Source organism: Balearica regulorum, chromosome 5, assembly GCF_011004875.1.
Source record: "Balearica regulorum gibbericeps isolate bBalReg1 chromosome 5, bBalReg1.pri, whole genome shotgun sequence".
In the NCBI taxonomy this organism is placed as follows: domain Eukaryota; kingdom Metazoa; phylum Chordata; class Aves; order Gruiformes; family Gruidae; genus Balearica; species Balearica regulorum.
In genome coordinates this window covers 28,618,023-28,641,144 of record NC_046188.1, presented here as the reverse complement: position 1 = coordinate 28,641,144, position 23,122 = coordinate 28,618,023, and the positions used below count along the sequence as shown (strand labels likewise).

The window sequence follows — 23,122 nt, the reverse complement described above, 5'->3', positions numbered from 1 at the left end:
ATGGGAAACATACTCAAAGCTTTACAACTTATTTTTTATTTTTGGTAGCCCTTTATTATAAGAGATGAAAAAGCTTTAGCAAAGGTAGACCTATTGCTGTTGACTAAAAACTTGCTTACCTAGACACAGGAGATTTTTTGTGTGTTTAACACAGTTTAATCCTTCACTTTCAGCAATTCTTTTTTTACCCCAATAATGGGAATTCCAGAATGGTATGATCAACTAGTCACCATTTTACAGTGGATCAGATGTCCTTGCCTTGTAATAGAAACTGATACTTTCTTATGGAAAGACTTAAAGTGAAATGCAAGTAAGTGGTAAAGAGTAGCTTACAAATCCAGTTATCTATTTGTAGGAGGAGGAGGAGGAACAGGAAAACAAGATGTCAGAAGCAGCACAAAGACAGCATCAGGAACAGCAGAACAAGCCACAAGCTGAAGCTCCTGTCCAGACAGACCAGCCTGAAGCAACAGCATGCACTTCATTTGTGAACGTAAACTTTGAAAATGAGGAAGACTGCCAGTCTGCTGTGGAAAATAAACAAGACGTAGTTCCTGTCCCTCCTTAAGTGTAAAGCGCTGTATAATGTAGGAAATAGGAAGTGTCAGGTGTCACAATCTGGCTATAAGCAGCAGGAAAAATAGGATTATACTTGTTCAGTGAAATACAACTTCTAGCATTCTTATTGATCAGGAGAGAGCTGGGCAATGTCTGTTCAGGCTGTCTGCCTAATAAAGGCTGAGGCATTCTGCCAAATTGGCACTTCAGTTGAAATGAAAATTGCACTACAAACAAATTTTGTCTGAAATTGAATGTGTGAGCTAATTCCTGTGTAAAGCAATTAAAAATGTCTTGTCTTTGAATTGCTGTGTCTCTAACACCTTTGGATTGCAGATGCAGTGCTGTTTCCTACTTCTAAACACCTACTTCTGATTTGCACATTGTTTGCAACTCAGCTCTCTATGAATAGATTAATAGGAATCAATATCCTGTAACTTAAGTCATTGTAATAGCATCTGATTTCCCCTATTTATTGTCACTATTGTATGCATGTATTTTTGTTGTTGTTGTTTAACACAAGAGATAATGCTAATTAGATTTAAGGGTCCACTGACTTTTTTTTTTTTTTAATTAAAAAACCCACCAACTTTGAAGGAGGCTGTAAACACCCTTAAGAACTCACTAACAAGTACCAGCACTCTGGGAGGCTAATAGTGCTTATCTGCTCCATTCAGTGCTGTAACAAAGTACAGAACTAGCATCAGTGTAAAATGTTCTCACTCCAAGTCCAAGAAATAAGATACTCACCTGCTTGAATACGTCTTTACCTGCTCTGAATGGTCACGGGAAGTAAAGTGAAGTCTTGCTAAATTATACTAAATGTACTGGACACTGTGTATGGGACCAATCTAGAACTATGAAAACTTCTCTGGACATCGATTACCTGAGTCAGTGTACTTGATTAATCTAAACAGACTATTTGTTTAATTACCAGTAAGGAATGTGCCATTACAGATGGTTTTCCCCCCCTCTAGCACAGAATACATAAATAACTAGAAATCACAAAACCAAACTTATGACTCTTCCTTTTTCATAAATAAACAAAACACTTTGTTGCACTGCTGCAACAATAGTAATTTTTTATTTTTGTCTAAGTGAAATGGAGGTAGTTCCAGAGCTTTTAAGTAGCCCCAAATACCAGTTAAGGCTCTTTTACTGCAACAACTGTCATTCTACTCATAGTTTGTAAAAGGTGAATGGTTTACTTTGTGACAATCAGCTGTCAGTGCCCCACTCACCTTTTATAGAGAATCATAGACGGAAGAGCAGAAACATTTCTTCTGTCCTCAAGACTTCTAAAAAACATTTTAAAGAATAGTCTTCAGTGAAATTTTGTGTTGGGTGTCATCATACATCCCTGGCCTTGGTCCCACTACCAGCTAAATAAGGAGCCCAACGTAACATCAGAAGCCAGATAATTTAGTGTTTTGTTTCCAGAGTTATTTCAGACAACCCTCTGCCTGAAGTAGTGTCCCATAGAGCACAAATGCCTTCTCCTCTCATCTGCCTTGAGCACTCCAGTGCTACAGAAACTTGTCTGAGGTGAACTGATTCATCAGCTCTATTCCATCTGTGTTGAGGCTCTGTTCTTTGCCTCTCTTTGAATGGTAAGACAGAGGGTGCTGACAGCTGTGTAAAATCAGTCCTGAGCCCTGAACATCTGCCAGGGAGAGCTTGGTTCAACACCTGGGGAATACACAGAAAACAGCTTCTTGGGAGTTTGTATCAAAGATAGAAAGCCTCACATAGCTCAAGAGTAAAACCTTGACAGCCGGAGGATGCTTTGCTTTTCTGCCAAGAAATTGTCAGTTGTGTTGTTTTTTAGGTTTTTTTTTCCCTTGTCTCCTTACTACCTGTTGCATAAGAAATGCTCTCACTGCCTGGGGTTTAAACTTCTTTGTATAAAATACTGTATTACTTACTGTGCCTTAACTGAATCCTTCCTTCAGTTTTTTTGCAAACTGTATGAAAGTTGTTACTTTCATAATGGTTTATTTTTTCTGTAAATGCATTAATTGGTTATTTTATATTTAATATAATTTTTGAACTGGAAGTTGGCTATGGCTTTTCCTTTAACAGGGTGTGGCCTTTGAAACTATGCCTGCACACAAGAGTGCTGTGCCTGTTCCCAGTTTTCTGTTGAGTCACACATCCTGGTGGAATGCTCAAGCACTGAAATTCAAGGTACCATACCATCCCCACTCCTTCCTTACAATCTCATGTAGTACTTGTTAACATACTCCATGCTAACATACTCATCACTACCTCAAGCTAATAAATAGTACAGGATTGCAACCACCTCTAGCCTGGAGCTACTGTAATTTTATCTGGAAGTTAAAACATTTCTACAGCTTTGTTAAGAGTTCTACTGCTTTAAGTACTGCTGTCATACAGCTGTATAATTAAGTTAAATTACATAAAATACTTGCACAGGAGGTAGAGTTGGTGAAAGCCTAGTGTTTGGATTAGTTTTAACTAGACCTACAGCTAGTGCAATTTTATTTCTGTTAATGAACCTCTTAAGAAGTAGGTAACTATTCAGTCAGGTCAATACTTACCCTTTTTCTGTTAGGCACTTACAGCTGGACACATACAGAAGAAAAAGGCCTAAGCTCTTTACCTCTCATAGAAGACTTCTGCCTTTACAAGAAAATGCTTAACAGTGTTATGATTAGAGGAAACCCTATAGAATGCAGTGGGAGGCTTGGGATGGCTGAGTGGACACAGGCCAGTGCTGCAGGCACCAAGAACCACATCCTTACTTTCAGGATAAATTTGCATTCTAGGATAGGGTATTCCAATAAGAATAGGGCTTGGTACACAGGGAAAAAGTCCAAAAATATTTATTTTAAAAAAAAGAATCATTTTTACCTCTTAAACACCACTTGGTTTTGTTTCAGAAATTAGTTCTGCAATTCTTGCATGTACCACATTTTATGTTATATGGGGGGCAGGGGAGGGGAGAGGCATTGATGCAGATAATGTTTCCAGCTTCCAATAGTTCGTGCATCAGATTGAGATATCTCTATGGATACAGCCTGCTCCTGTTCAAAAGTCATGTATCGTCAACATCAGCAGTGTTGTCATTATCACTTGCCACAAGGACCTCTCTGTTCTCGTACGTCCAGAACCCATTCAGGTCAATGAGAATGCTGGTAACAGTGTCCCCTTGACTGCTATTGATTAAGTCTTGAAGGGAGATTTTGTAAGGATCCTTGGGCTTTACCATATCAAAGATTTCATCCTATGAAAGAAAAGTAAAAATTGGGGAAACACCCACACACACACATTAATGAGCAGAATAATGGCTACTTTATACCATATACAGAATGATCTCTGGGTAACTAGTACCCATCCACACCACTCTACCAAAAAACCAAACAAAAAAACCAACACCCTGTCAAATCCCAAACCATTTAAGATACAAAGCACAATAATTGGCTACAGATAGGAGCAGTGTGCTCAGCTCCCACTCAAATAAGAATTTGCTTTTCTGGGTAGGCTTTGGCCTCAAAGGGGCAACATGAAACTCAGTTTGCTTGTATGAGCTAAGTTTTATAGAAGCTTTTGTACTTTAAGTACTAAAACTGCTAAATGTAAAGTACGCAGTAATCAAGACAGTTTTATAGACAGGTGTTTTTTAGTTATTCCCCCTCCCCCCCAGGATGATCCTGAATCATAAAATAGACGTACCAATTATCTTCAAGCATAAGGCACAGCAACATGTATTTAATGGGTACTTTGTCTATTAGTAAGGAAACTACTAGAACAGTTGCATACCAGATTTCTTATAGAGCAACTGCTGAATAAAAAGACATTTTAAAAACCTATGAGTAGGATGAGTTAGATCATCTCTACTACTCTGAAAGTAAATATTCAACAACCTGGAAACTATAAGTAAATTATGAAATGCTTATTCAAATATTTCATGTAGTACTCTGTTCAGTAAAACTAACCTTGACATCCTGAAAAGAAACTGGTTCTTGTCCATGGATTTTCATTTGTTCCTGAATAGCCTGGAAGCAAAAGAAAAGTTAGGAATTAGTGCAGTATTACACTGACACTGTATGGAACTTTTTAATGCTTCTGCATCTTAAGCTGTTTCGCCCTGTGACAAAGCATTCAGGGTACAGCTTGCAAACAACTCTCTTCCACAAGTGAGACAGGAGTGAGTTAAGGCATAATAAATGATACCCATGTCTAGGTTCACAGTTCTTAGCCAATATGATAAGTATCCAAATTTCATGATGATCAGTGTTTGAGCATTCTGCAAGTGGGATATGCAGACACTTGAATGTTAGCTCTCAACACTCCAAGCTTAAGATATAATACAGTCGAACCAGAAGGTTCAGTTTTCTGACAAAGTGCAAAATACAGACCACAGAAAGAGAGAAGGAGAAAAGACCAACCAGACAGACAAAGCAGTGTGGCTACTCACACTTTCAATTACTTTGAAAATAAAACCTGTATTCTGGTTGATCCAATAATAATGTGAAGGAGATGATGTATTTGTCTAGTTGAACATTTGTCCATGCACAGATGGGTCCTCCCAGTTCATGCTGTCAGTGGACATTTCTTGTTTTGAGCAAAACAGTACTCCCTACTATTAGTTCTTTCAACATGGTACTATTTAAACAGCTGCATCACCAAACCTCTGCCTGCAAATAACAACTATAAATGAAACTGTTTGTTGCACTAGTACAGCCATCCTGACAAGGCCATGCAGCTTGTGCCAGCAAAGACTCTGTAGGTGCAGACCTACCTACACTCATGCTAGCAGAAAAGCAATTATTCACAGTGTCAAAAGGAACTGTTCTGATTTCAAGGAAAACGTAGAATGTTCCATTTCCAAACGTTTGGAGGAAGGACACATTTTGGAGTATGATCAAGCAACTGCTGTACTCAAGGAATCTTTTCAATAACTAAGCCAGAGTAACTACGTAATGGGAGACACACACAAAAATGACTATGCCACAGTAGTTTATGCAGAATTACCTTGTTAAATTGCTTTCATATTAGAATCAGTTATGTACTATGACAACACTAAAATGAATGTTTTTGTAAAATGTAAGACTAAGTTAACACTCTTCATTAAAATTGGAATCAGAAACTGTTGATATAGCCCCTGGCCTCCCTGAACCCTACTGCCATGCAAAAAGAACTGGAAAAAGTGGTGGGAAAGGTGAGCTGTAAAAGCAGGGAGAGAAGATGAGTCATTGCTTGGTTTCTCTAGGATCCTTAGTATTGCCAAGTCCTGGCCCAACGGTTGTCCATCAAGTGCACAACACAGCTACAACAAAGTTCACAATGAAGTTCAAGAGGCACATGCAAAGCTCCTGCCTGCATCTGCAGCAGAATAACCCCATGCAGGGGCCAGCTGCCTAGAAGCAGCACGGAAGGAAAGGGGCTGGAGGTCTTTGTGCACGAGAAGTTGAAGAAGAACCTGCAGGGCGCCCTTGTAGCGATGAAGGCAGATAAATACTGGCCTGACTTAGTACAAGCATAGCTAGCAGATTTGGGGAGGTGAGTATTCCTCCCGACTGAACATTTGGACACAGTGCTCCAGATGCAGCCTCACAGCTTTGGGCTTCCCTTTATGAGACACTGCCAAACCAGTGGGAACCCACTAAGAGGGCTGTTGGGATGCTGGGGGGCTGAAACACAGCACAGCTGAGAGGAGAGGCTTGAGGAGGGGATTAATTTGCCTGGAGAACAGAAGGCTGGGGTAGTGGGGGAAATCTAATTACTATTTTCAACTACCCAGCAGGTGATTAGAGACAACCCAGCCAGGCTTGTCCTGGAGCCACACAGTGGAAGGACAGGAGGCAGAGGCCACCAACTGCAGCAAGAGGCATTCGAATTTGACAATGATGGGGACAAGGGTGAGGGGAGGAAAAAAAAAACAAAAAACAAACAACTTTTCAGTCAGGGCAGTGAGACACAGGAACACATTGCCCAAAGAGGCCGCAGAGTCTCCCTCCTTGGAGATGCCCAGTGCCTGCCTGGAGAAGGCCCTGAGCAAGCAACTCAACCTAATCATTAAGCTGGCCCTGCTCTGAGGAGATGGTGAGAGCAGGTGACCTCCATTTGTCCATTCCACCCTAAATTATTTGACAGTTCCAAGGCACTAAAAGGGGGGGGGGGGGGAAGGTTGTGGATTTTTTTTTCATTTCTTAAAAAAAATAAAGCCTTTCGTTTTTAGAAAAGGTCTTCCAGATAAGAAGTCTTATTTTTACTAAATTCTATAGTTGTAGTCAATATCAAAATTCATGTTCAACTGGAAACTTATTACAACATAGAAACAATGTTATTTGCCTTGAACAGGCCCAAATGCTTTACTTAACAAGTTGAACAAAGTATGTACCTTGTTCATCATACTTTGAGCATACGGCTAAGTACAATGACATTATTATAACTTTAAAAATAAGCAATGATCCACATATAGAAAATTGAAGTGCTTGTCCCTGTGTCTGAATAGATATCACTGAAAGGATCTTGTACATGAAAAAAGCATCACACTCGTAACTCAGCCTAAACCATCCACAGCAAAAACACTATTTTACTAAATACCTCAGGTATCTACTAAAAACCAAAACAACAAAACATCTGCTGACCCCCCCGCAAACCAAAACCACCACAAGCCAGAAGAAAAACAAAAAGCCACTTACAAACCACAATTTTGAGGAAGACTTTACAAACTTTAGGTTAATTTTAACAACAACTAAAAAGAAATTAAGTATATTTTATATGTATTCAGGGAGCAACAGATAGAAATACAAAATACGAAAAAATGCAAGAAGCTTTTTGCCATCAATATATCCCACAGCTGTACATGCCCATCACTGCATTTCATTATTTTCATTTATTCTACTTAATTTCCACTGTAGTCCTAAAATTCAAGCCATGAGCAATAACTAATTAGAACCATCATAAGGTAATCATCAGGCAATTTTAGAACAATTTCAATTAAAAAAAAAGATTTTTCCTAAATGAAATCAAAACAGTTAATTTCAACTGCAAATAAAATGTTGAAAATACCTTTTGAATTCTTTCCAAGTTTTGGAATTTATTTTTTTTTTTTTAATATTTTAAATCTTCTAAGAAGTAGTTACTAGCCTCCCAGTGGGTACTGGTAATTTAAAGTGATTCCCTGCAGATCTGCATGCAGGCTCTAACACTATAAACACAGAAAATGGCCTACCTGTATAAAGAGACTTACCCTAAAGAAATAATTAAGGGAAAAGACATTCAGGTATCCTTTGTTCTCTATATCAAGCAGTTTGAAAATATATTGCAGAGCTGCAGGCTCCTTTCTGTTTTCTAATGCAAGCACAAAGTCCAGGTAGGTTTTATAGTCCTAAAAGTAGATACAATCATGTTTATTACAGTCTTCCTTCTAAATTGATTTTGCAAGCAGGAACTTTATAATTGGCAGCTATTTCATTGTAGGGGATCGGTCTATTTTCTGAAAAAGACAACATGAAACAGAAAATGGCTGCTACCACCAACATGAACAGAAAAGTTAGTTTTTAAGGACTCCTGATGACAGGAAATCCTGCCATTTTGGAGGTAAAACAGGATTCCAAGCCTAAATCCAAATTAAACATGCTATATACACTTTTAAACAATGTTTAATACATCTTTAGACTGCTGAACATACCCAAGTAGGGATGAAAAGCCATATAAAAAGTTTTCATCACCACAAATCAAGTGTCCAGTAGCAGTAAGCCTACCATTATCAGTGAACTATATGGCCAACTCAAGTGTATAATTCTTAAGACCAGAGCAGGCAGTTTGGCAAATCGTGCAGTAGAAGCATTAGCAGCCATCACAAATACGTATCATACTTTTTTCCACTAGTACTGATTCTTGGTTTCCAGATCAAGATACAGTTGTGACAGGGACAGAAATCCATCAGGCCTATGCATATAATAATCCTGTCCACCTTAAACACCAGAGAGTTATGCTACCATTCAGAGGGAGCTTGACAGGCTGGAAAAATGCACTGACATGAGCCTCATCAAGTTCAGAGGGAATGCAAGCTCCTGTATCTGAGGAGGAATAACCCCACGCACCAGCAGATGCTAGGGGCTAACTAGACAGAAAAAAGCTCTGTGCAGACAGACCTGCGAGTCCTGACAGGCAAAGTTGAACAGGCACCAGCAACACACCCTTCCGGCAAAGGCTGCTGACAGCACCCCAAGCTGCGTTAGGAAGAGCTTTGCTGGCAAGCCGAGGAAGGGGATCCTTCTCTACTCAGCACAGGTTGGACCACATCTGAGCACTGGGTCCTGTTCCGGTCTCCCCGATACGAGAGATATGGACCTACTTGGGCAAGTCCACCAAAGGGCACCCAAGAGGATCCCTCCCGACCTCAATGATTCTGTGATTCTAAAAAAACTGCTAAGACGGCAGAAGGACTGTATAGTGAATTTGTAATTTATCACTTTTAGAGTTGAGCTACCTGAAAGCAGACACTAAGAGTAGCGATACATTAAGCAAAGCTTTCAAAATAAATACAGATACAAGTTTTTATTTTAACTCTAATTTAGGTAGACTTCCTATTTTTCACAACTATGGAAAGCCTACAACAAAAAACGCTATTGTCTTCATGAAGAAGTGTACAAGTTAGCTAACTTGCACTAGTCTCAAGCATGTCACTTGTCTTTGGTTCTTTTTAAAGAATTAAATGTAATTAAAAAGCATTTCTACATATATAAATTTTTTCAACATGCACTTCACATTATTGAATCTACAAGAAGCTTTATCCTAGACTGGATTTTATAGCACCTGTGTTTATTAAAACAAGCAACTCGTCTTCAAGTCACTCTGCAATCACCTTGCTGTTCAAAAATTAATTTTCTACTCTGCTCCACTGTCATTTGTGTGCACAATGATAAACAAAAATTCCTTTACCTCAAGCTACTCTATTTTAAAGATACTGATTATGAGACATTTCGTGTATCAATAAGCCAAAGCTTTTATATTGTGAACAGAGTTAAAAGTATAGGATTACCATTTCTCCATCATAAGTTAAGCATTCCTGAAAGACACGATCCAAAAATATGTTGGTCAGAGTCCCTGTTCCATACCGGGACAGTTCTTCTTTGCTGAGCATGCCATTGTGATCTTTATCAAGGTTTAAGTACTGTCCTAGGAAGGAAATATAGAGGGCAAAACATAGTATCTCCATATCAGCAAAGAACTGTTTCAACAGAGAAAGAAAATTTAGCACTTTTTAAACATTTATTTAATTTTTATCAAAGTTAATGCAGTTAAATGGGAATATGCTAGATCTACAATAACAGTCATAGAGCATCATAAATGAGCACAGAACATGGCAGAGAGGGCGGTGGTATTCCTAGTAGTTCTACTCTAAGGTAATGCCTCAAAAGAAAAGGATGTGTATAAAAGGAGTATATTACTTTAAATAGATTTGCTGTAAGCATGAAAAAAAAAGCTAAAGATGATGCCAGAGCATGAACAGAACAGTCAAAAGAGAAGGTTACAGAGGAATCTTGTACTTTGTGCAACAAGCACAAGATGACAGGGAATAAAACTGGTAGAGAGCAACAGTGGAGAACCAAAACTGTAAAGAAAGTCAGGAAGATACACCAAAAGGATGGCTACAGGAGTTGAAAAAGACAAGCTATCAGGAGGATTTAAAGGGACAAAAACAGAGGAAAAAAAATAACACTAAGAATGTGACTAAGTCATACAAGGCAGAGAGCAGAGGGGAGAAGGGGGGGGGAGGGGGGGAAAGCAAGCGTTCATATATAAAGGAACCTACCATAAACTCTTAATGCAGAAGGAGCAGAAAACCAGTTTGTTTCCTGACTTTCTTTAGAAAGTTCTTCATCCCTTAACTAAGTGAAACAAAGTTAGAATTCAGAAAAAGTATACGCTAAAGAAAATGAGAAAAAAGGATATACTAAGAGATCTTTACCTCCAATAAGTCATCCAGGAAGCTGCAAGCTAAAATATCCTGTATCTTTATCTTCCCTGCAGCAAGAAAAGGAAACACTTTTGACAGTCATCCAGCCAATATATACATTTGATTGTTCTCAATTAGGTGGTTCTACTTTAAAGAGACATATTCTGAGCAGAAAAAAAATACCCTTTTAAAAAACCAAACCCAACTTCTGATGTCAAGGATAAGGCTGTAATTTAAGAGATGAAATAAAAATAGCTTTTAAAACAACTGAACAAAGCTAGCCTGATACTGGCAGAAGAGGAGTTACCTTGAAGCCTTAAAAGCCAGAAAACTAGACAAATAATGTGAGTGTTCAACTCAATGTAAAATAAAAAATGCAAAGAAAGCATGCTTAAAACATTTCTTGGAAGAATAGCCTCTTAAGTGATGTGGTATTTTTGCATTTTCAGAAACAACACACACGACAAAGCTCAGGTGGCAGAACGCACTTCTGGTACAGCTTTGACTGCTGCGCAGATCCTGCACAAACAGCTGTGCAAAATAATGGCATTTTAACTGCACACACACCTTCTCTATGTGTTTGTAGTTACCTCTGCCAGCAGCTACTGCCCACACAACTCTGACATCTTCAAGTGGCACAGCTAGATCTTGAAAACACATGCAGTTTGTGACTTGTATCAAAGGCATAGAAAAAAGCAAACCATTTCCGAGGGAGATACATCTGTAATAAGGATTAGCAGCCATAAATGCAAACCTTTTCTAAGGAGTTTCCATGGTGCACACAAATTTAATCACAGGAGAAATACATCACAATAAGCATTCTTGAGCATTTCCACAGCTCTGTGGATGTTCTCCCAAGCAGTTCTGTTGTTAGTTGCTGTGTTTTCTATCCACTCTGAACACTTACAAAGTTAGCTACTGCTAATGATGCATCAGGATGAAACAGTATCATCTCTGTCAACTTGAGAGAGATAACTCTCTAGTACCACAACTGATAGGTATCTCGTTAAAATTCATTAGCTGTGGAAGTAGATTATTAGACCCACGGTCTTCAGTGGAGATTAATCTTCAAATACAAGATTGCTGAATGAAAGGCCACAAAGACAACTACACATTACTGTGAAAACACAAGTATTTTAGGTGGAAACCTTTTTAAAAGTGAAAATACTCCCAAAAATTTAGAAAACGTGGGCTTACCTGTTCTGAGAGGATCCAGAAAGAAGAAGAACTTTCTAACTGCTGTGCAGACATAGAAGGAGTAAAAAGATTTTTCTAAACCATCCAGTTGTGGCAGGGTAGGGATGAGTTCCAAAATATAGTTTTCTAAATCCTGCAAAATTAAGAAAGAAGAGAACACAAGCTTTAAACAGTAGTATTGTTGCATGTTTCCTGTATTCCACCCTGGCTTTCAAGAATACTTTGTTAAAAATACAATCCTGCAACAATGCACGAAAGCAGACAAAAGCTTCTGTCTCTCTGCAAGAAATCATGGAATGGTTTGGGTTGGAAGGGACCTCAAAGATCATCTAGTTCCAAACCCCCTGCCATGGGCAGGGACACCCTCCACCAGACCAGGTTGCCCAAAGCCCCATCCAACCTGGCCTTGAACACTGCCAGGGAGGGGGCATCCACAGCTTCTCTGGGCAACCTGTTCCAGTGCCTCACCACCCTCACAGAGAAGAAAAAAATCCTAGGTCATATACATGCACACATGAAGCCATAACTGAAATGGTTTACAAATAAAGCAGGATGTTAACAAAGTAGATGATATTTCCATAGAAATATAAATGCATTCAACTGTACCTTTTTCAAATACCAATGCATAATTCTTAATTGGATTATCCTATTGCTGAATATTCTTTAAGAGATCTTTTTTTAAGTAGAGCAGTAACTAGAACCTTATTTATAATATTAAGTCCTGTTAGAACAGGAGAATAATTCATTAAGCCCCACTAACCATCCTTTTTTGTGATTTCCACTATATCCTACTAAATCTAGCAAAGTACTAACAACATGAAACCTTGATATCTACAATCTCTTTTTCAGAGAATTGCCCATATGTTAAAAAGACTAGCAGCACTCTCACTACCAAATCTCTAGGATATAGAGATTGCTATTTATCCAAATGCACCTACCCCAAATCTAATTATGATACAAGCTTTTATGATACAAGACTGGAAAAAAAGTGGAGCCTTTCTGATGCTCTGTCATTTGACTAAAGACAGACATTGAATTAATCAAGAATTTACTTACTGATTCTCTGAGGTAGCCCTGTCCTGCCACGTCATATAAACTGAGACCTATTCTTGTCTGATGAAGCCATACTGTAAAACAAGAAACAGAACTGCAGTGCAAGAAACCGGAGGCGGGGGGAGGGGGGGGTTGTTGAGGCCTCATCAAAATTTGAAGTTATTCTAAAGGCAACAAGGCATTGTTGGATGTTAAGTGCCTATCTCTATTTCCCATTTTCTTGAGATTTAAGCTAAGCCATGATGTACACCAGCTCTGCTCAGAAATGCCATTTCAGTCTTGAAGTTGGTCAGAGTCACTGGCAATATACGATATGCTGTGGCCAAAACTGCCTTATAGTAGTAAGATGTGACAAACAGCTGAGCAGACACCACATTTTATCTGGTACATGGAATCATATGGATTTGTTTTTTCACTGACCTAGAGACATGTGTAGCAGCACATTTTCACTGCATTAAAAACAGCTGTACAATGTGGCATACAGATTGCTTGTCAGATTGCTGCAGCCCCTTGTGCAGCATGAGACACTGCAGCTACAGCCAAGGGTCCCAACCTCACTTCTGAGTTACAACAGGAGAGTTAAAATAGCATGGGCACCTATTTTTGCAATGAGGAGGCACATTAATCAGGTAATCTACAGGACAATACGCATGAGGCCACTGTTACAGCACAGTAACAGAGATGGAGTACAGATTAGGCATAAAAACCATTACTTACAAACTCCATGTTAAATTTAACTTCCATTTTATGAAAAAAACCCCAACCAGTTTTAAAGTTCCTCTTATGAAATACAAGCTGTGCTTCATACCAACATTCATCTCTTCAAGGTAAGCGTTTGTCAAGCCGGACTAAGCATCACTCAGAGATGACAGAAGTGGTACAGTGAGGCTATTTGTTGGCTGAAGTTTAAAGGTGTGCATCATACACCCTGAAGCAATTCAAGACATTTTTACTAGGCTTGACTTGTTTGGACAAAGCCAACAGACTTGACTACCTTTCCTCCTGAAGGGGGAGCATTACTGGAGGCAGATGGTGCTTTGGGAAATGCTTCACCATTATTCAGTTATTAACTTCACCACTCTCTCAATCCCTCACAAAATGACTGTTTAGATCATTACAAAAGAGGAAGAAAGGCTGTAATCCATGGGCTGCAGGAAACCCTCCAGCTGGAGGCAGGAAGGAGAAAGACAGAATGTTATGTGTTCAGCACAAGTACGTGAATACATGCAGCTATTCCTAGAATTTTAACAAGCATATAAAAATAAAGACCCAAAAGCTCATTAATGAGTTCAGCTGGTTAGAGAATACCATCACACACCCAAGGCACAGCAGTTTAAGATGTTTTAAGCTCAGGGTGATATGGCCTCTTCCCTGCTGCAGCACCATTCTGGAGGCTGACCACTCCACTGGATGAGTTTCACCAAAACAAGGTGAAAATAAGGACTGCACTGCCCCAACTTGGCTCAGTTCAAGCAGCTCTGAAGTAACTCCCTTCATCTGTTACTTCCCCCCCTTTCAGTGCCACACTGAAGGAGATTTAGCAGTAAATACAAATGGAAATCAGTAATTCCAATCTAAACTATTAACTGAATGTTCCTACAGGAATTTAAGTCTTTTCTTCCTTTGATACCTGGCCTGGTCTTTAGCCCTCACACAGAACACTGTACAACACAAGTGATCTCAGCTACTGCACAGACATGCTACTGGGCTATCTTTACTAGGCAATTCCAATGCTGTAAGCTAGCAAAAGCAAGGACCCTTATTCAACTGACCCAAGAGGGACTTGCAAACAAACACTGCGAAGGGACCTTACGTTGGCCAGAATTTGAAAATGAGATCTAATTGAGATGGGTGTGTTGGTTTTGTGTGGCAAGGTTTTGGTAGCGGGGGGGCTACAGGGGTGGCTTCTGTGAGAAGCTGCTAGAAGCTTCCCCTGTGTCTGACAGAGCCAATGCCAGCCGGCTCCAAGACAGACCCGCCGCTGGCCAAGGCCAAGCCAATCAGCGCCTCTGTGATAACATATTTAAGAAAGAGAAAAACAGTTAGAGAGCGCCTTTTGCAGCCAGAGAGAGGAGTGAGAAGATGTAAGAACATCTGCAGACACCAAGGTCAGTGAAGAAGGAGGGGGAGGAGGTGCTCCAGGCGCCGGAGCAAGATTCCCCTGCAGCCCGTGGTGAAGACCATGGTGAAGCAGGCTGTCCCCCTGCAGCCCATGGAGGGAGGATGAGGGGGTGTAGCGATTCCACCTGCAGCCCATGGAGGACCCCACGCCGGAGCAGGTGGAGACACCTGAAGGAGGCTGTGGCCCCGTGGGAAGCCCACGCTGGAGCAAGCTCCTGGCAGGACCTGTGGATCCGTGGAGAGAGGAGCCCACGCCAGAGCAGGTTTGCTGACAGGACTTGTGACCCCGTGGGGGACCCACGCTGGAGCAGTTTGCTCCTGAAGGTCTGCACCCCGTGGAGGAGACTCACGTTGGAGAAGGCCGTGAAGGACTGTCTCCCGTGAGAGGGACCCCACGCTGGAGCGGGGGAACAATGAGTCCTCCCCCTGAGGATGAAGAAGCGGCAGAAACACCGTGTGATGAACTGACCGTAACCCCCACTCCCCGTCCCCCTGTGCCGCTGGGGGGGGCGGAGGTTGAAGCCGGGAGTGAAGTTGGGCCCGGGAAGATGGGAGGGGTGGGGGGAGGTGTTTTTAAGATTTGGGTTTATTTCTCATTCCTCTACTCTGTTTTGCTTAGTAATAAATAAGATGAATTCCCTCTCTAAGTTCGGTCTGTTTTGCTCATGATGATAATTAGAGAATGATCTCTCCCTGTCCTTATCTCGATCCGTAAGTTTTCTTTCATTGTACCTTTTCTCCCCTGTCTAATAATGAAAAAGGGGAGTGATAGAGCGGCTCTGGTGGGCACCTGGCCCCCAGCCAGGGTCAACCCACCACAGTCTTTTTTTCCTTTTCTCTGGTTTTTCCTGCGTGACCAAGGGGAGGACATGAGGAAGTGGGACGGTGAGCCCACCTTTAAGTTGGAAGCCCGTGTTCGTGAACTAAGAGGGAAGACAGCTGTTAAGAAGGGGACACCCAAGGAGGCCATCACACAAGTTACTCATGAATGTGAAATATGTGCTGCAATCAAGCGAGCGACACGAGTAAAATCTCCCTGGAATAGAGGGCGGTGGCTGGGTTTTCGATATGGCGAGGCCTGGCAGATTGACTATATTGGGCCACTGCCACGAACACGCCAAGGCAAGCGCTACATACTCACCATGGTGGAAGCAACTACTGGCTGGCTAGAGACGTTTCCTGTAAACCATGCCACTGCCCGAAACACCATCCTAGGCCTTGAAAGGCAAATTTTATGGCGACATGGTACCCCAGAAAGGATTGAATCAGACAATGGGACTCATTTTCGAAATAACGTCATAAGCTCTTGGGCAAAGAAACACGGCATTGAGTGGGTGTATCACATCCCCTATCACCCACAAGCCTCTGGAAAGATTGAGAGATATAATGGACTGTTAAAGACTATGTTGAGGGCATTAGGTAATGGGGCATGGAAGCACTGGGATACAAATTTAGCAGAAGCCACTTGGCTGATTAATACCAGAGGATCTGCTAACCGTCCTGGTCCTGCCCAAACAAAACCCCTGCATACTGTGGGAGGAGACAAGGTCCCTGTAGTACACATGGGAAAGTGGCTGGGGAAGGCGGTGTGGATTGCTCCTCCCATGGGAAAAGGCAAACCCATTCCTGGGATTGTCTTTGCTCAAGGACCTGGGTGTACTTGGTGGGTAATGCGAAAAGATGGGGAGACCCGGTGTGTGCCTCAAGGAGATTTAACCTTGGGGTAAAATAATCTGTAATGTGAGTTGTACCTTCTAGGAAGTAATGTAGAAGGAACGACCCAAACCAATGAAGAGCAAGTTTCGCAAGAAGCCAGATGAATGCAACAACAGCCCAAAGCAAGCCGGTGTTGGTGCCCAACAACTGAACCTGAACACCCATCCTGACAGATTGGGCCCAAGTCATAGCCGGTTCATGAACATCTGGAGGAGCAGAGGAAGCTCATGGAATGGGATAATAACATCTATCTGTTAAAGGACTGGAAATAGTAGTTAATAAGAAGTAAATACAATGAAACGGTTGTAAAATATATATATATATGTATTAAAGTGTGTGGAGCGTAAGCACGACACAAATGGTATGGAATAAGGGGTGGAGACTGTATTGGGTCTGGCTGAGATGGAGTTAATTCTCCCCACAGCAGCCCTCATAGTGCTGTGCTGTGTATTGGTAGCTAGCAAACTGTTGATAACACACCAGTGTTTTGGCTACTACTGAGCAGTGCCAGCACACATCAAGGCTTTCCAACATTTCTTTTTCCCCAGCAGCAGGCTGGGGGTGGGCAAGATCTTGGGAGGGGACACAGCTAGGACAGCTGACCCAAACTGACCAAAGGGATATTCCATACCATATGATGTCATGCTCAGCAGTAAGAAACTGAGACCAGGGGGAGGAACAGGGCGGGGGCATTCGTTGTTTTTTTTGTTTTACAATGTTTGTCTTCCGGGGTAAGGGACACACTTACTGAAGCCCTACTTCCCAGGAAGTGGCCGGACATCGCCTGCTGATGGGAAGTAGAGAATAATCTTTGCTTTTTGCTTTGCTTCCGCGCGCGGCTTTTTGCTTTAGCTACATTAAACTGCCTTTATCTCGACCCACGAGTTTGGGATTGTTTTTTTTTCTCCATCTTCCTTTCTCCCCTCCCTGCCTTGCTGAGGAGGCGAGTGATAGAGCGGCTCTGGTGGGCACCTGGCCCCCAGCCAGGGTCAACCCACCACAATGGGACATGCCAAAAGGCTTCCTGTCTCTAAATTTAGTAGGGTTCTTTGGTTTTGTTTGTTTGTTTGTTTAGAAAAAAGGTATCACCATAAATACACAAGACTTTCACTTCTGGGTGAAACAAATGAAATAGAGAGCTCTGAAAGAATTTTTGTTGTGTCTATCTGGGTAGGCATTTTTGAAAGGCATACAGCTTTCACAGACTTCTTCACAAGTCTCCTATCCTGCAGCTTTTGGGTTTGCTGTTTGTTGCAAATGAGCCTATTACTCCTTTCTCGCACACTCTGCACATATACTCACCAGGTTTCCTGCTCAACACATCTCTCATCCCTTGCACAACAAGATATTAAGTTAAACGAGCTGAGCTGCTCAGGCGAAAGGTGCCATTTTCCCCTCCTGAAGGCTCTACCAGACCTAAGAGCACTGTAGTCAGGGGACAAGGCAACCTTCCTTTCTGCTAGCCAGCCTCATCTTTTTTAAATAAGATCTAATACAAATTTTAAAAAAAAAAAGCATGTTTCAGCCCAAGTAGTTATTTATGATCAAAAACAGCTGAAAATACGGTAAGGCTACAGTGACAAGCACAAGAACATACTGACATATTTGACAAGTGCAGTTAGAAAATAGGTAACAGCACTCTGTAGAAGGAAAAACAGCAAAGCTATCTGCCAGTCTGATCACAGTGGTTAGGATCACACTCACCACATAACTTTACTGTTTTGCTCTTCACAGTACTGCCTGAATAAAGGGAATTGGAACAGATCAAGGGTATCTCTGGCTGAGAGCAAAGGTGGATTTCAGAGGTAGGTGAACTCCCACATCCTAGTAACCAGAAGAAAACCCCAAGCCTCCAGGAAAACAACATTAGCAATCAAGGGCTAGATCTCACTACTGTTGAGGAGAACAGCAAGTAATTAATATACCTTAAAATAGCCTTGAAAATAAAACAAATTCTCATTAACACAGGGTAAATATCAACTAACCTTTTCGCATGACATAATTGAAAAACTGCATGATCGATACCCTCCCATAAGGATCATTATGGAGTAATTTAGCAAAGATCTTAGCTGTGAAGAACTGCCTGTAAAACATAAACACAAAGTTACTTCTATGCATCTGATTACATTGCACTGACAGATCCAGTTACAGTATTCGAAACTTACAGACACTTTAAAATACTGTTTTAACAATACAGAATGCGTTCAGTGTATTCGAAGATGTTAATTTGCTACACAACATCCATCAAGTGGGATTCTACCAAGTAACAACAGTAAACTCAATAAAAAGCAGCTGCCTTTACTGCTCATGAGACTCTTCAGTGATGGGGGAGTTTTGAAAGCTTTCATTCAATTTAACTTCTCTTTAGTACAATGTATTTGGTAGCATCCAATTTCCTACAATGATATGTACAGAAAAGAAACTGCCAGCGCTGACAACTAATCTGCTTCTGCCCAAAACTCAATCACAAAGCTACGTGTGCAACAGCAGTCTCCAACAGGAGCATAAAGAATTCAGTGTATGCTGCGTGCAGAATATCTGTTAGGAAATTTTCCATCAGAAGATGTTAGGGAAGGTTGGGCAATATCTCAGGAGTCACAATCTCCTCCTCAAATACAAATGTGCTGTTTATTGGCCACTAAAATCCATAAAAATGCTCGTGCTGATGGGAATTTCTTCTTCAGAAGGATTCAGTACCCCTCTTGCAGGCATCTCTATCAAAAATTTCCTCAGAGACGTAGGGCAATTCACCTTTGCAAGGATGCAAAGCAACTAATTCATCAAGAACTACATGGACACTATTTTATTTCACCATTAAACCATTTCCATCTATTTTAGCAACTGAAAGTTACAGCAACCCTTAGGTTTAGGCAAAGCAAGCATATACAAGAGAAGGTGGCCTTACTTGCATTTAGGTCCAGCTTTTTCACCAACTTTCAAGAAGTTCTCATAGTTGATCATCGCTTCTTCCCCAATCATTGGTGATGTCTGATGTTTGTCCAGTAGAAACCACAGATTCTTAAAAGGCATTTGTATTTGGTTAAGAAGATATCTCTCTAGAGAGATGTCAACATGCTTAAGACAGAGCATCTAAACCTTGCAGCAAAACCACATTTTTTGCTGCATTTCTATCTCAGTTAATCAGTACACACTGTCAGTTCAGCCAGAAAAGCAAGCAAGCGATATTGCCACTGCTCTAAACTGGTGTTAAACACACACGTGTACTCTCTCTCGCTCATTAGGATTTCCAGGGTCACATCCCTTTTGTCTTTGCACTGCAGTAAACGCAACTCAACTCAACTCTTTGGAATCTCTCTCAGTGATACATAAACAGGATTTGTTTCTTTTTCTGGACCCACTAAGGAAAATTGCTGGAATATGCTGGAAAACTAGAAGCCACCAATTTAGTCCTTATATACATCATAACGAGGAAGCTTTACACTGATGTCACCAGCCCAAGACTACACAGAACTTGAGCTAGTACTTCACAACCAGCCAACACGCCCAAATACAAAGCACCTTAACACCAGATTCTGGGGACAGACAGGAAACAACCATGCTCTGCAGAAAGAGGAAGGCTGTCAGAAGCCGTTATGAGACATACAGAAAATATTTTCTTACCTGCAGCTCTTCGTTATCCAACAACTCTCTACTTTTTCGTTGTAGAAAAACTGCTCTAGATTCTTCTCTCAATTTCTGAAGCAAGACTTCATCTTCAGCTGGCAGCTAGAAACATTGTGGCAGTTTAATTTTCTGTACAGTGGTACCATTCAGAAACTACACATCTAGCAAGTACTCTTCGGTAGTTCTGATTCACACACTCTGAAGCTGTTTACTTGACAGAAAATAATGAACTATCTACCAGAATGCTGTATGGTACCTGCTGCTTCTACAGGGATATTACTTGCATACTGTCTCAAACTATTACAACATTGAAATATTTATTTAAAGCAGGACTTCTTTACCATGAGAGGCAGAGACCTACCTCATACCTGATAACCCATCCATTAAGCACTTCCCCACAGTTGCAAGATAGGAGGGCTCACACATAAGAGACATTTACTAGTGTGCTTTTACTCAGGAAAGAGCAGCACTTTCTATTTTGTGGTAGGTCTGACTCAAAAGTGTGACTGTGTGCTAGACTTGTTTTGGCCAACAAAACAGATGGGAGAACGCTTAGTATGAAAGTTCTGCTGATGTCTACATGCAAAACCGTGCAGCACTACCAGAACTTGGATGGTTGCATATGTATTCATCAATTGAAACACAGATACTTGAGAACTGAATTGGCAGAAACTCATGATCCTAAGGAATATAGGACCATGCAAGGTTAGACAACAGCTGAGTAGTCAAGTTGACAAGTGGCAGTATCAAGATGTCACACTTGTGCTCCCACACTACCCCATTCCAGTCTGATTCATCTCACACGTAAGTTGCCAGATGTAAGAATCAAACTCCTCCTAAAGAGTTAATGCCTCGAACCTTGAGTATGTGTACAGCAAAGAGATAACTAAAGCAGGAACTTTGTGGTTGGAACAGCAAGCAAGATGTGCTTGCTAAGGAGGATGTGGAACACACCAAAGGGTGCACGGTCCTGACCCCCTTGTCCAATACCCACGACTGTTCCCAGAGATAAGGACATTAGTGGCGTAGCCTACAAAAGGTCACTCAGCAGTAATAGGATACAGGGTCCCTGCAACCCCCGACTCAACTGGTGGAAAGGGTTAATACTACCCTTCCCTTCCTCACACATGTGCAGATGAGAAAACATCGCCTTTCTTCGCCTCGCGTGTAAACAAGGAAGATGGTCATTCATAGAGGTAGAGTTATGCTTACTACAAGAATATTTATACTGGGCCAGTTGTTACAATAAAGGCATTTGAGTAGACCTTTGGCATAAGTTGCCTTAATTTGACTTGAGCAGATCACAAACCTAAGCCCAACTGGATATTAGGTCCTAACACTGGACCAAGTATTTCTGCTGGGTGATGCAAGCAACAGCCCTATCTTTAGTCTGCAAGACCAGTGATCCACCATTTTCATGGAGCAGCATCCCATCATGTCTGAACAGAAACAGGAAGATATGTAACACCAGTATGTCAAAATTTAGTTAGAACTAGTTAAAACTAGTTTAGTTTCTCTGAAAGAGATTTCCTGTGTTTAGTAAACATCCAAGCCTACTGCCTGAGTAGCAAACTACTTCTGGGCCTCTGATGAGATGTTTAGTAATTATTTGAAACTGGTGAAATTCCCAATTGTACTAAACAAAAAAAATATGCTTAGCAATCTACGTCATTCGGATTTCAATCTGCTTAACCTTCTGAAGCTGAAGTGTACCTTTCAATGAGCATAACTTTATTTTGTAACACAGAATAGCCTCTTGCTGAAGTTTATCTGGATACTTCACTTACCCTGTAGTAAAATCGTGGTATGTTCGTATATGATGTAGTGTCACTTTTTCCTCCTCCTTTCCATTCCATGTAATATTTTGTGAACAATTCCATTTCTTCATCCTTTAACTCTTGTTCACTCTTTTTGGCTGATTAACACAGAAAACAATTTTTGTGTTATACTCAAAACAGAGATTTAATGTAACAAGGATCTTGAGAAAAAGTACTTAATGCTGATGATTATACAGCTAAGCTGTTTAGTAACACAAATATTAGGTGAAAATGAATGGAGCACAGACCTATAATGTGATTATATAAGATACATCGATGTCACATAGGTATTCTATTTGAGTATCTACAAAGCACCTCTTTCAGTAACTGCACACACCTGATTCTCTGTAGGGCGATTGTAACGGACACATGGTTATGACTGACAAAGCAGCAGCATTCTTGTTTTACAGTGGTAGCATTTTTTTAAGATACTGCTTACTGCAAGCAGCAGCATAAAGTCACCTTTCACTCTGCAACGTTAGGGCCATCGTTACACACCCGTACGAGCCCTCTGCGGGCTCGGTTCGGAGCAGTTACCGGCCGAAGCTGCCTCAGGGGTACGTACTACAGACAAACCCGCCTTTACAGCACCAGGGTCCACACGGCTCCTCAGCGTCCCTCCGCCCCGCCCTGCTGTCACTCGCCCCCAAAACAAGGGTGCTTGTTTCTCCACAGAACGAGTCCGAAACCTGCCTGGCCCCCACGGCCACCCGCACACGGGGAACTAAAGCGACACCGGACACGCCGACGCTCGCCCCGCCAGGCCTGACCCCCCCCACTCCCTTGTCCCCACAGGGGACACCTTCCCTGCCCGGCCCGCCTGAGGTGGCCCCAGCGCTCCGTCCCCTCGCGGCGAGGAGAGCTGCCGCCGCCCGGCCCCGGGGCACTCACGGGCGCGGCGGGCGGCCAGGCGGCCCCGCAGGCTCCGCTTCCAGTCCATGGCCCCCGCCGAGACGGCCCCGCGCGCCCGGCGGCACGTGACCGCCGCAGCCGCCAAGCTCCGGCCGGCTGGCTAGCCCCACGCGCATGCGCAAGGCCCTGCCCGACACGCCTGACTATCGGAGCGCCGTGCCCGTAACCGATATGGAGGGGCAACTCC

General features: G+C 41.8%; 2 protein-coding genes across 5 annotated transcripts in view; one reads left to right on the top strand and one right to left on the bottom strand.

Moving 5' to 3' along the window:
- Window positions 1–2,614, top strand: part of LOC104629984 (signal recognition particle subunit SRP54) — a 37,243-nt gene extending 34,629 nt beyond the window's left edge. For both annotated transcript variants that reach the window (XM_075754000.1, XM_075753997.1), the window contains one exon: window positions 356–2,614. In XM_075754000.1, coding sequence (XP_075610115.1) covers window positions 356–568 — 213 coding nt within the window. In that variant the 3' untranslated portion in view covers window positions 569–2,614. The remainder of the gene's footprint in view (window positions 1–355) is intronic.
- A 774-nt stretch (window positions 2,615–3,388) lies between these two features.
- Window positions 3,389–23,096, bottom strand: PPP2R3C (protein phosphatase 2 regulatory subunit B''gamma). Of its 3 annotated transcripts, none has more exons than XM_075754001.1 (13): window positions 22,915–23,096; window positions 21,994–22,121; window positions 20,204–20,308; window positions 19,488–19,600; window positions 18,568–18,665; window positions 12,749–12,819; window positions 11,693–11,825; window positions 10,508–10,584; window positions 10,352–10,427; window positions 9,578–9,714; window positions 7,781–7,918; window positions 4,518–4,577; window positions 3,389–3,805 (listed from the first exon to the last, which is right to left on the bottom strand). In XM_075754001.1, exons 1-13 carry the CDS (start codon window positions 22,961–22,963, stop codon window positions 3,617–3,619), a joined length of 1,374 nt encoding a protein of 457 aa, XP_075610116.1. In that variant the 5' UTR covers window positions 22,964–23,096; the 3' UTR covers window positions 3,389–3,616. The 3 variants fall into 3 exon arrangements, with proteins under 3 accessions (XP_075610116.1, XP_075610117.1, XP_075610118.1); XM_075754002.1 differs by having other exon boundaries at window positions 10,508–10,563; window positions 22,915–23,094; XM_075754003.1 differs by lacking the exon at window positions 22,915–23,096 and adding an exon at window positions 22,522–22,759.
- Between the last annotated feature and the right edge of the window lie 26 nt (window positions 23,097–23,122).

What these genes read in the sequence shown, in the direction of transcription:
- PPP2R3C (XM_075754001.1), bottom strand. Translation starts at nt 22,963, where the DNA reads ATGGACTGGAAGCGGAGCCTGCGGGGCCGCCTGGCCGCCCGCCGCGCC. An exon ending in TGGATAACGAAGAGCTGCAG is followed by an intron (nt 19,601 to 20,203) that starts GTAAGAAAATAT and finishes ATGCCTTTTAAG; the next exon opens with AATCTGTGGTTTCTACTGGA. An exon ending in TTCTGCATTAAGAGTTTATG is followed by an intron (nt 9,715 to 10,351) that starts GTAGGTTCCTTT and finishes TTTCCTTCCTAG; the next exon opens with GACAGTACTTAAACCTTGAT.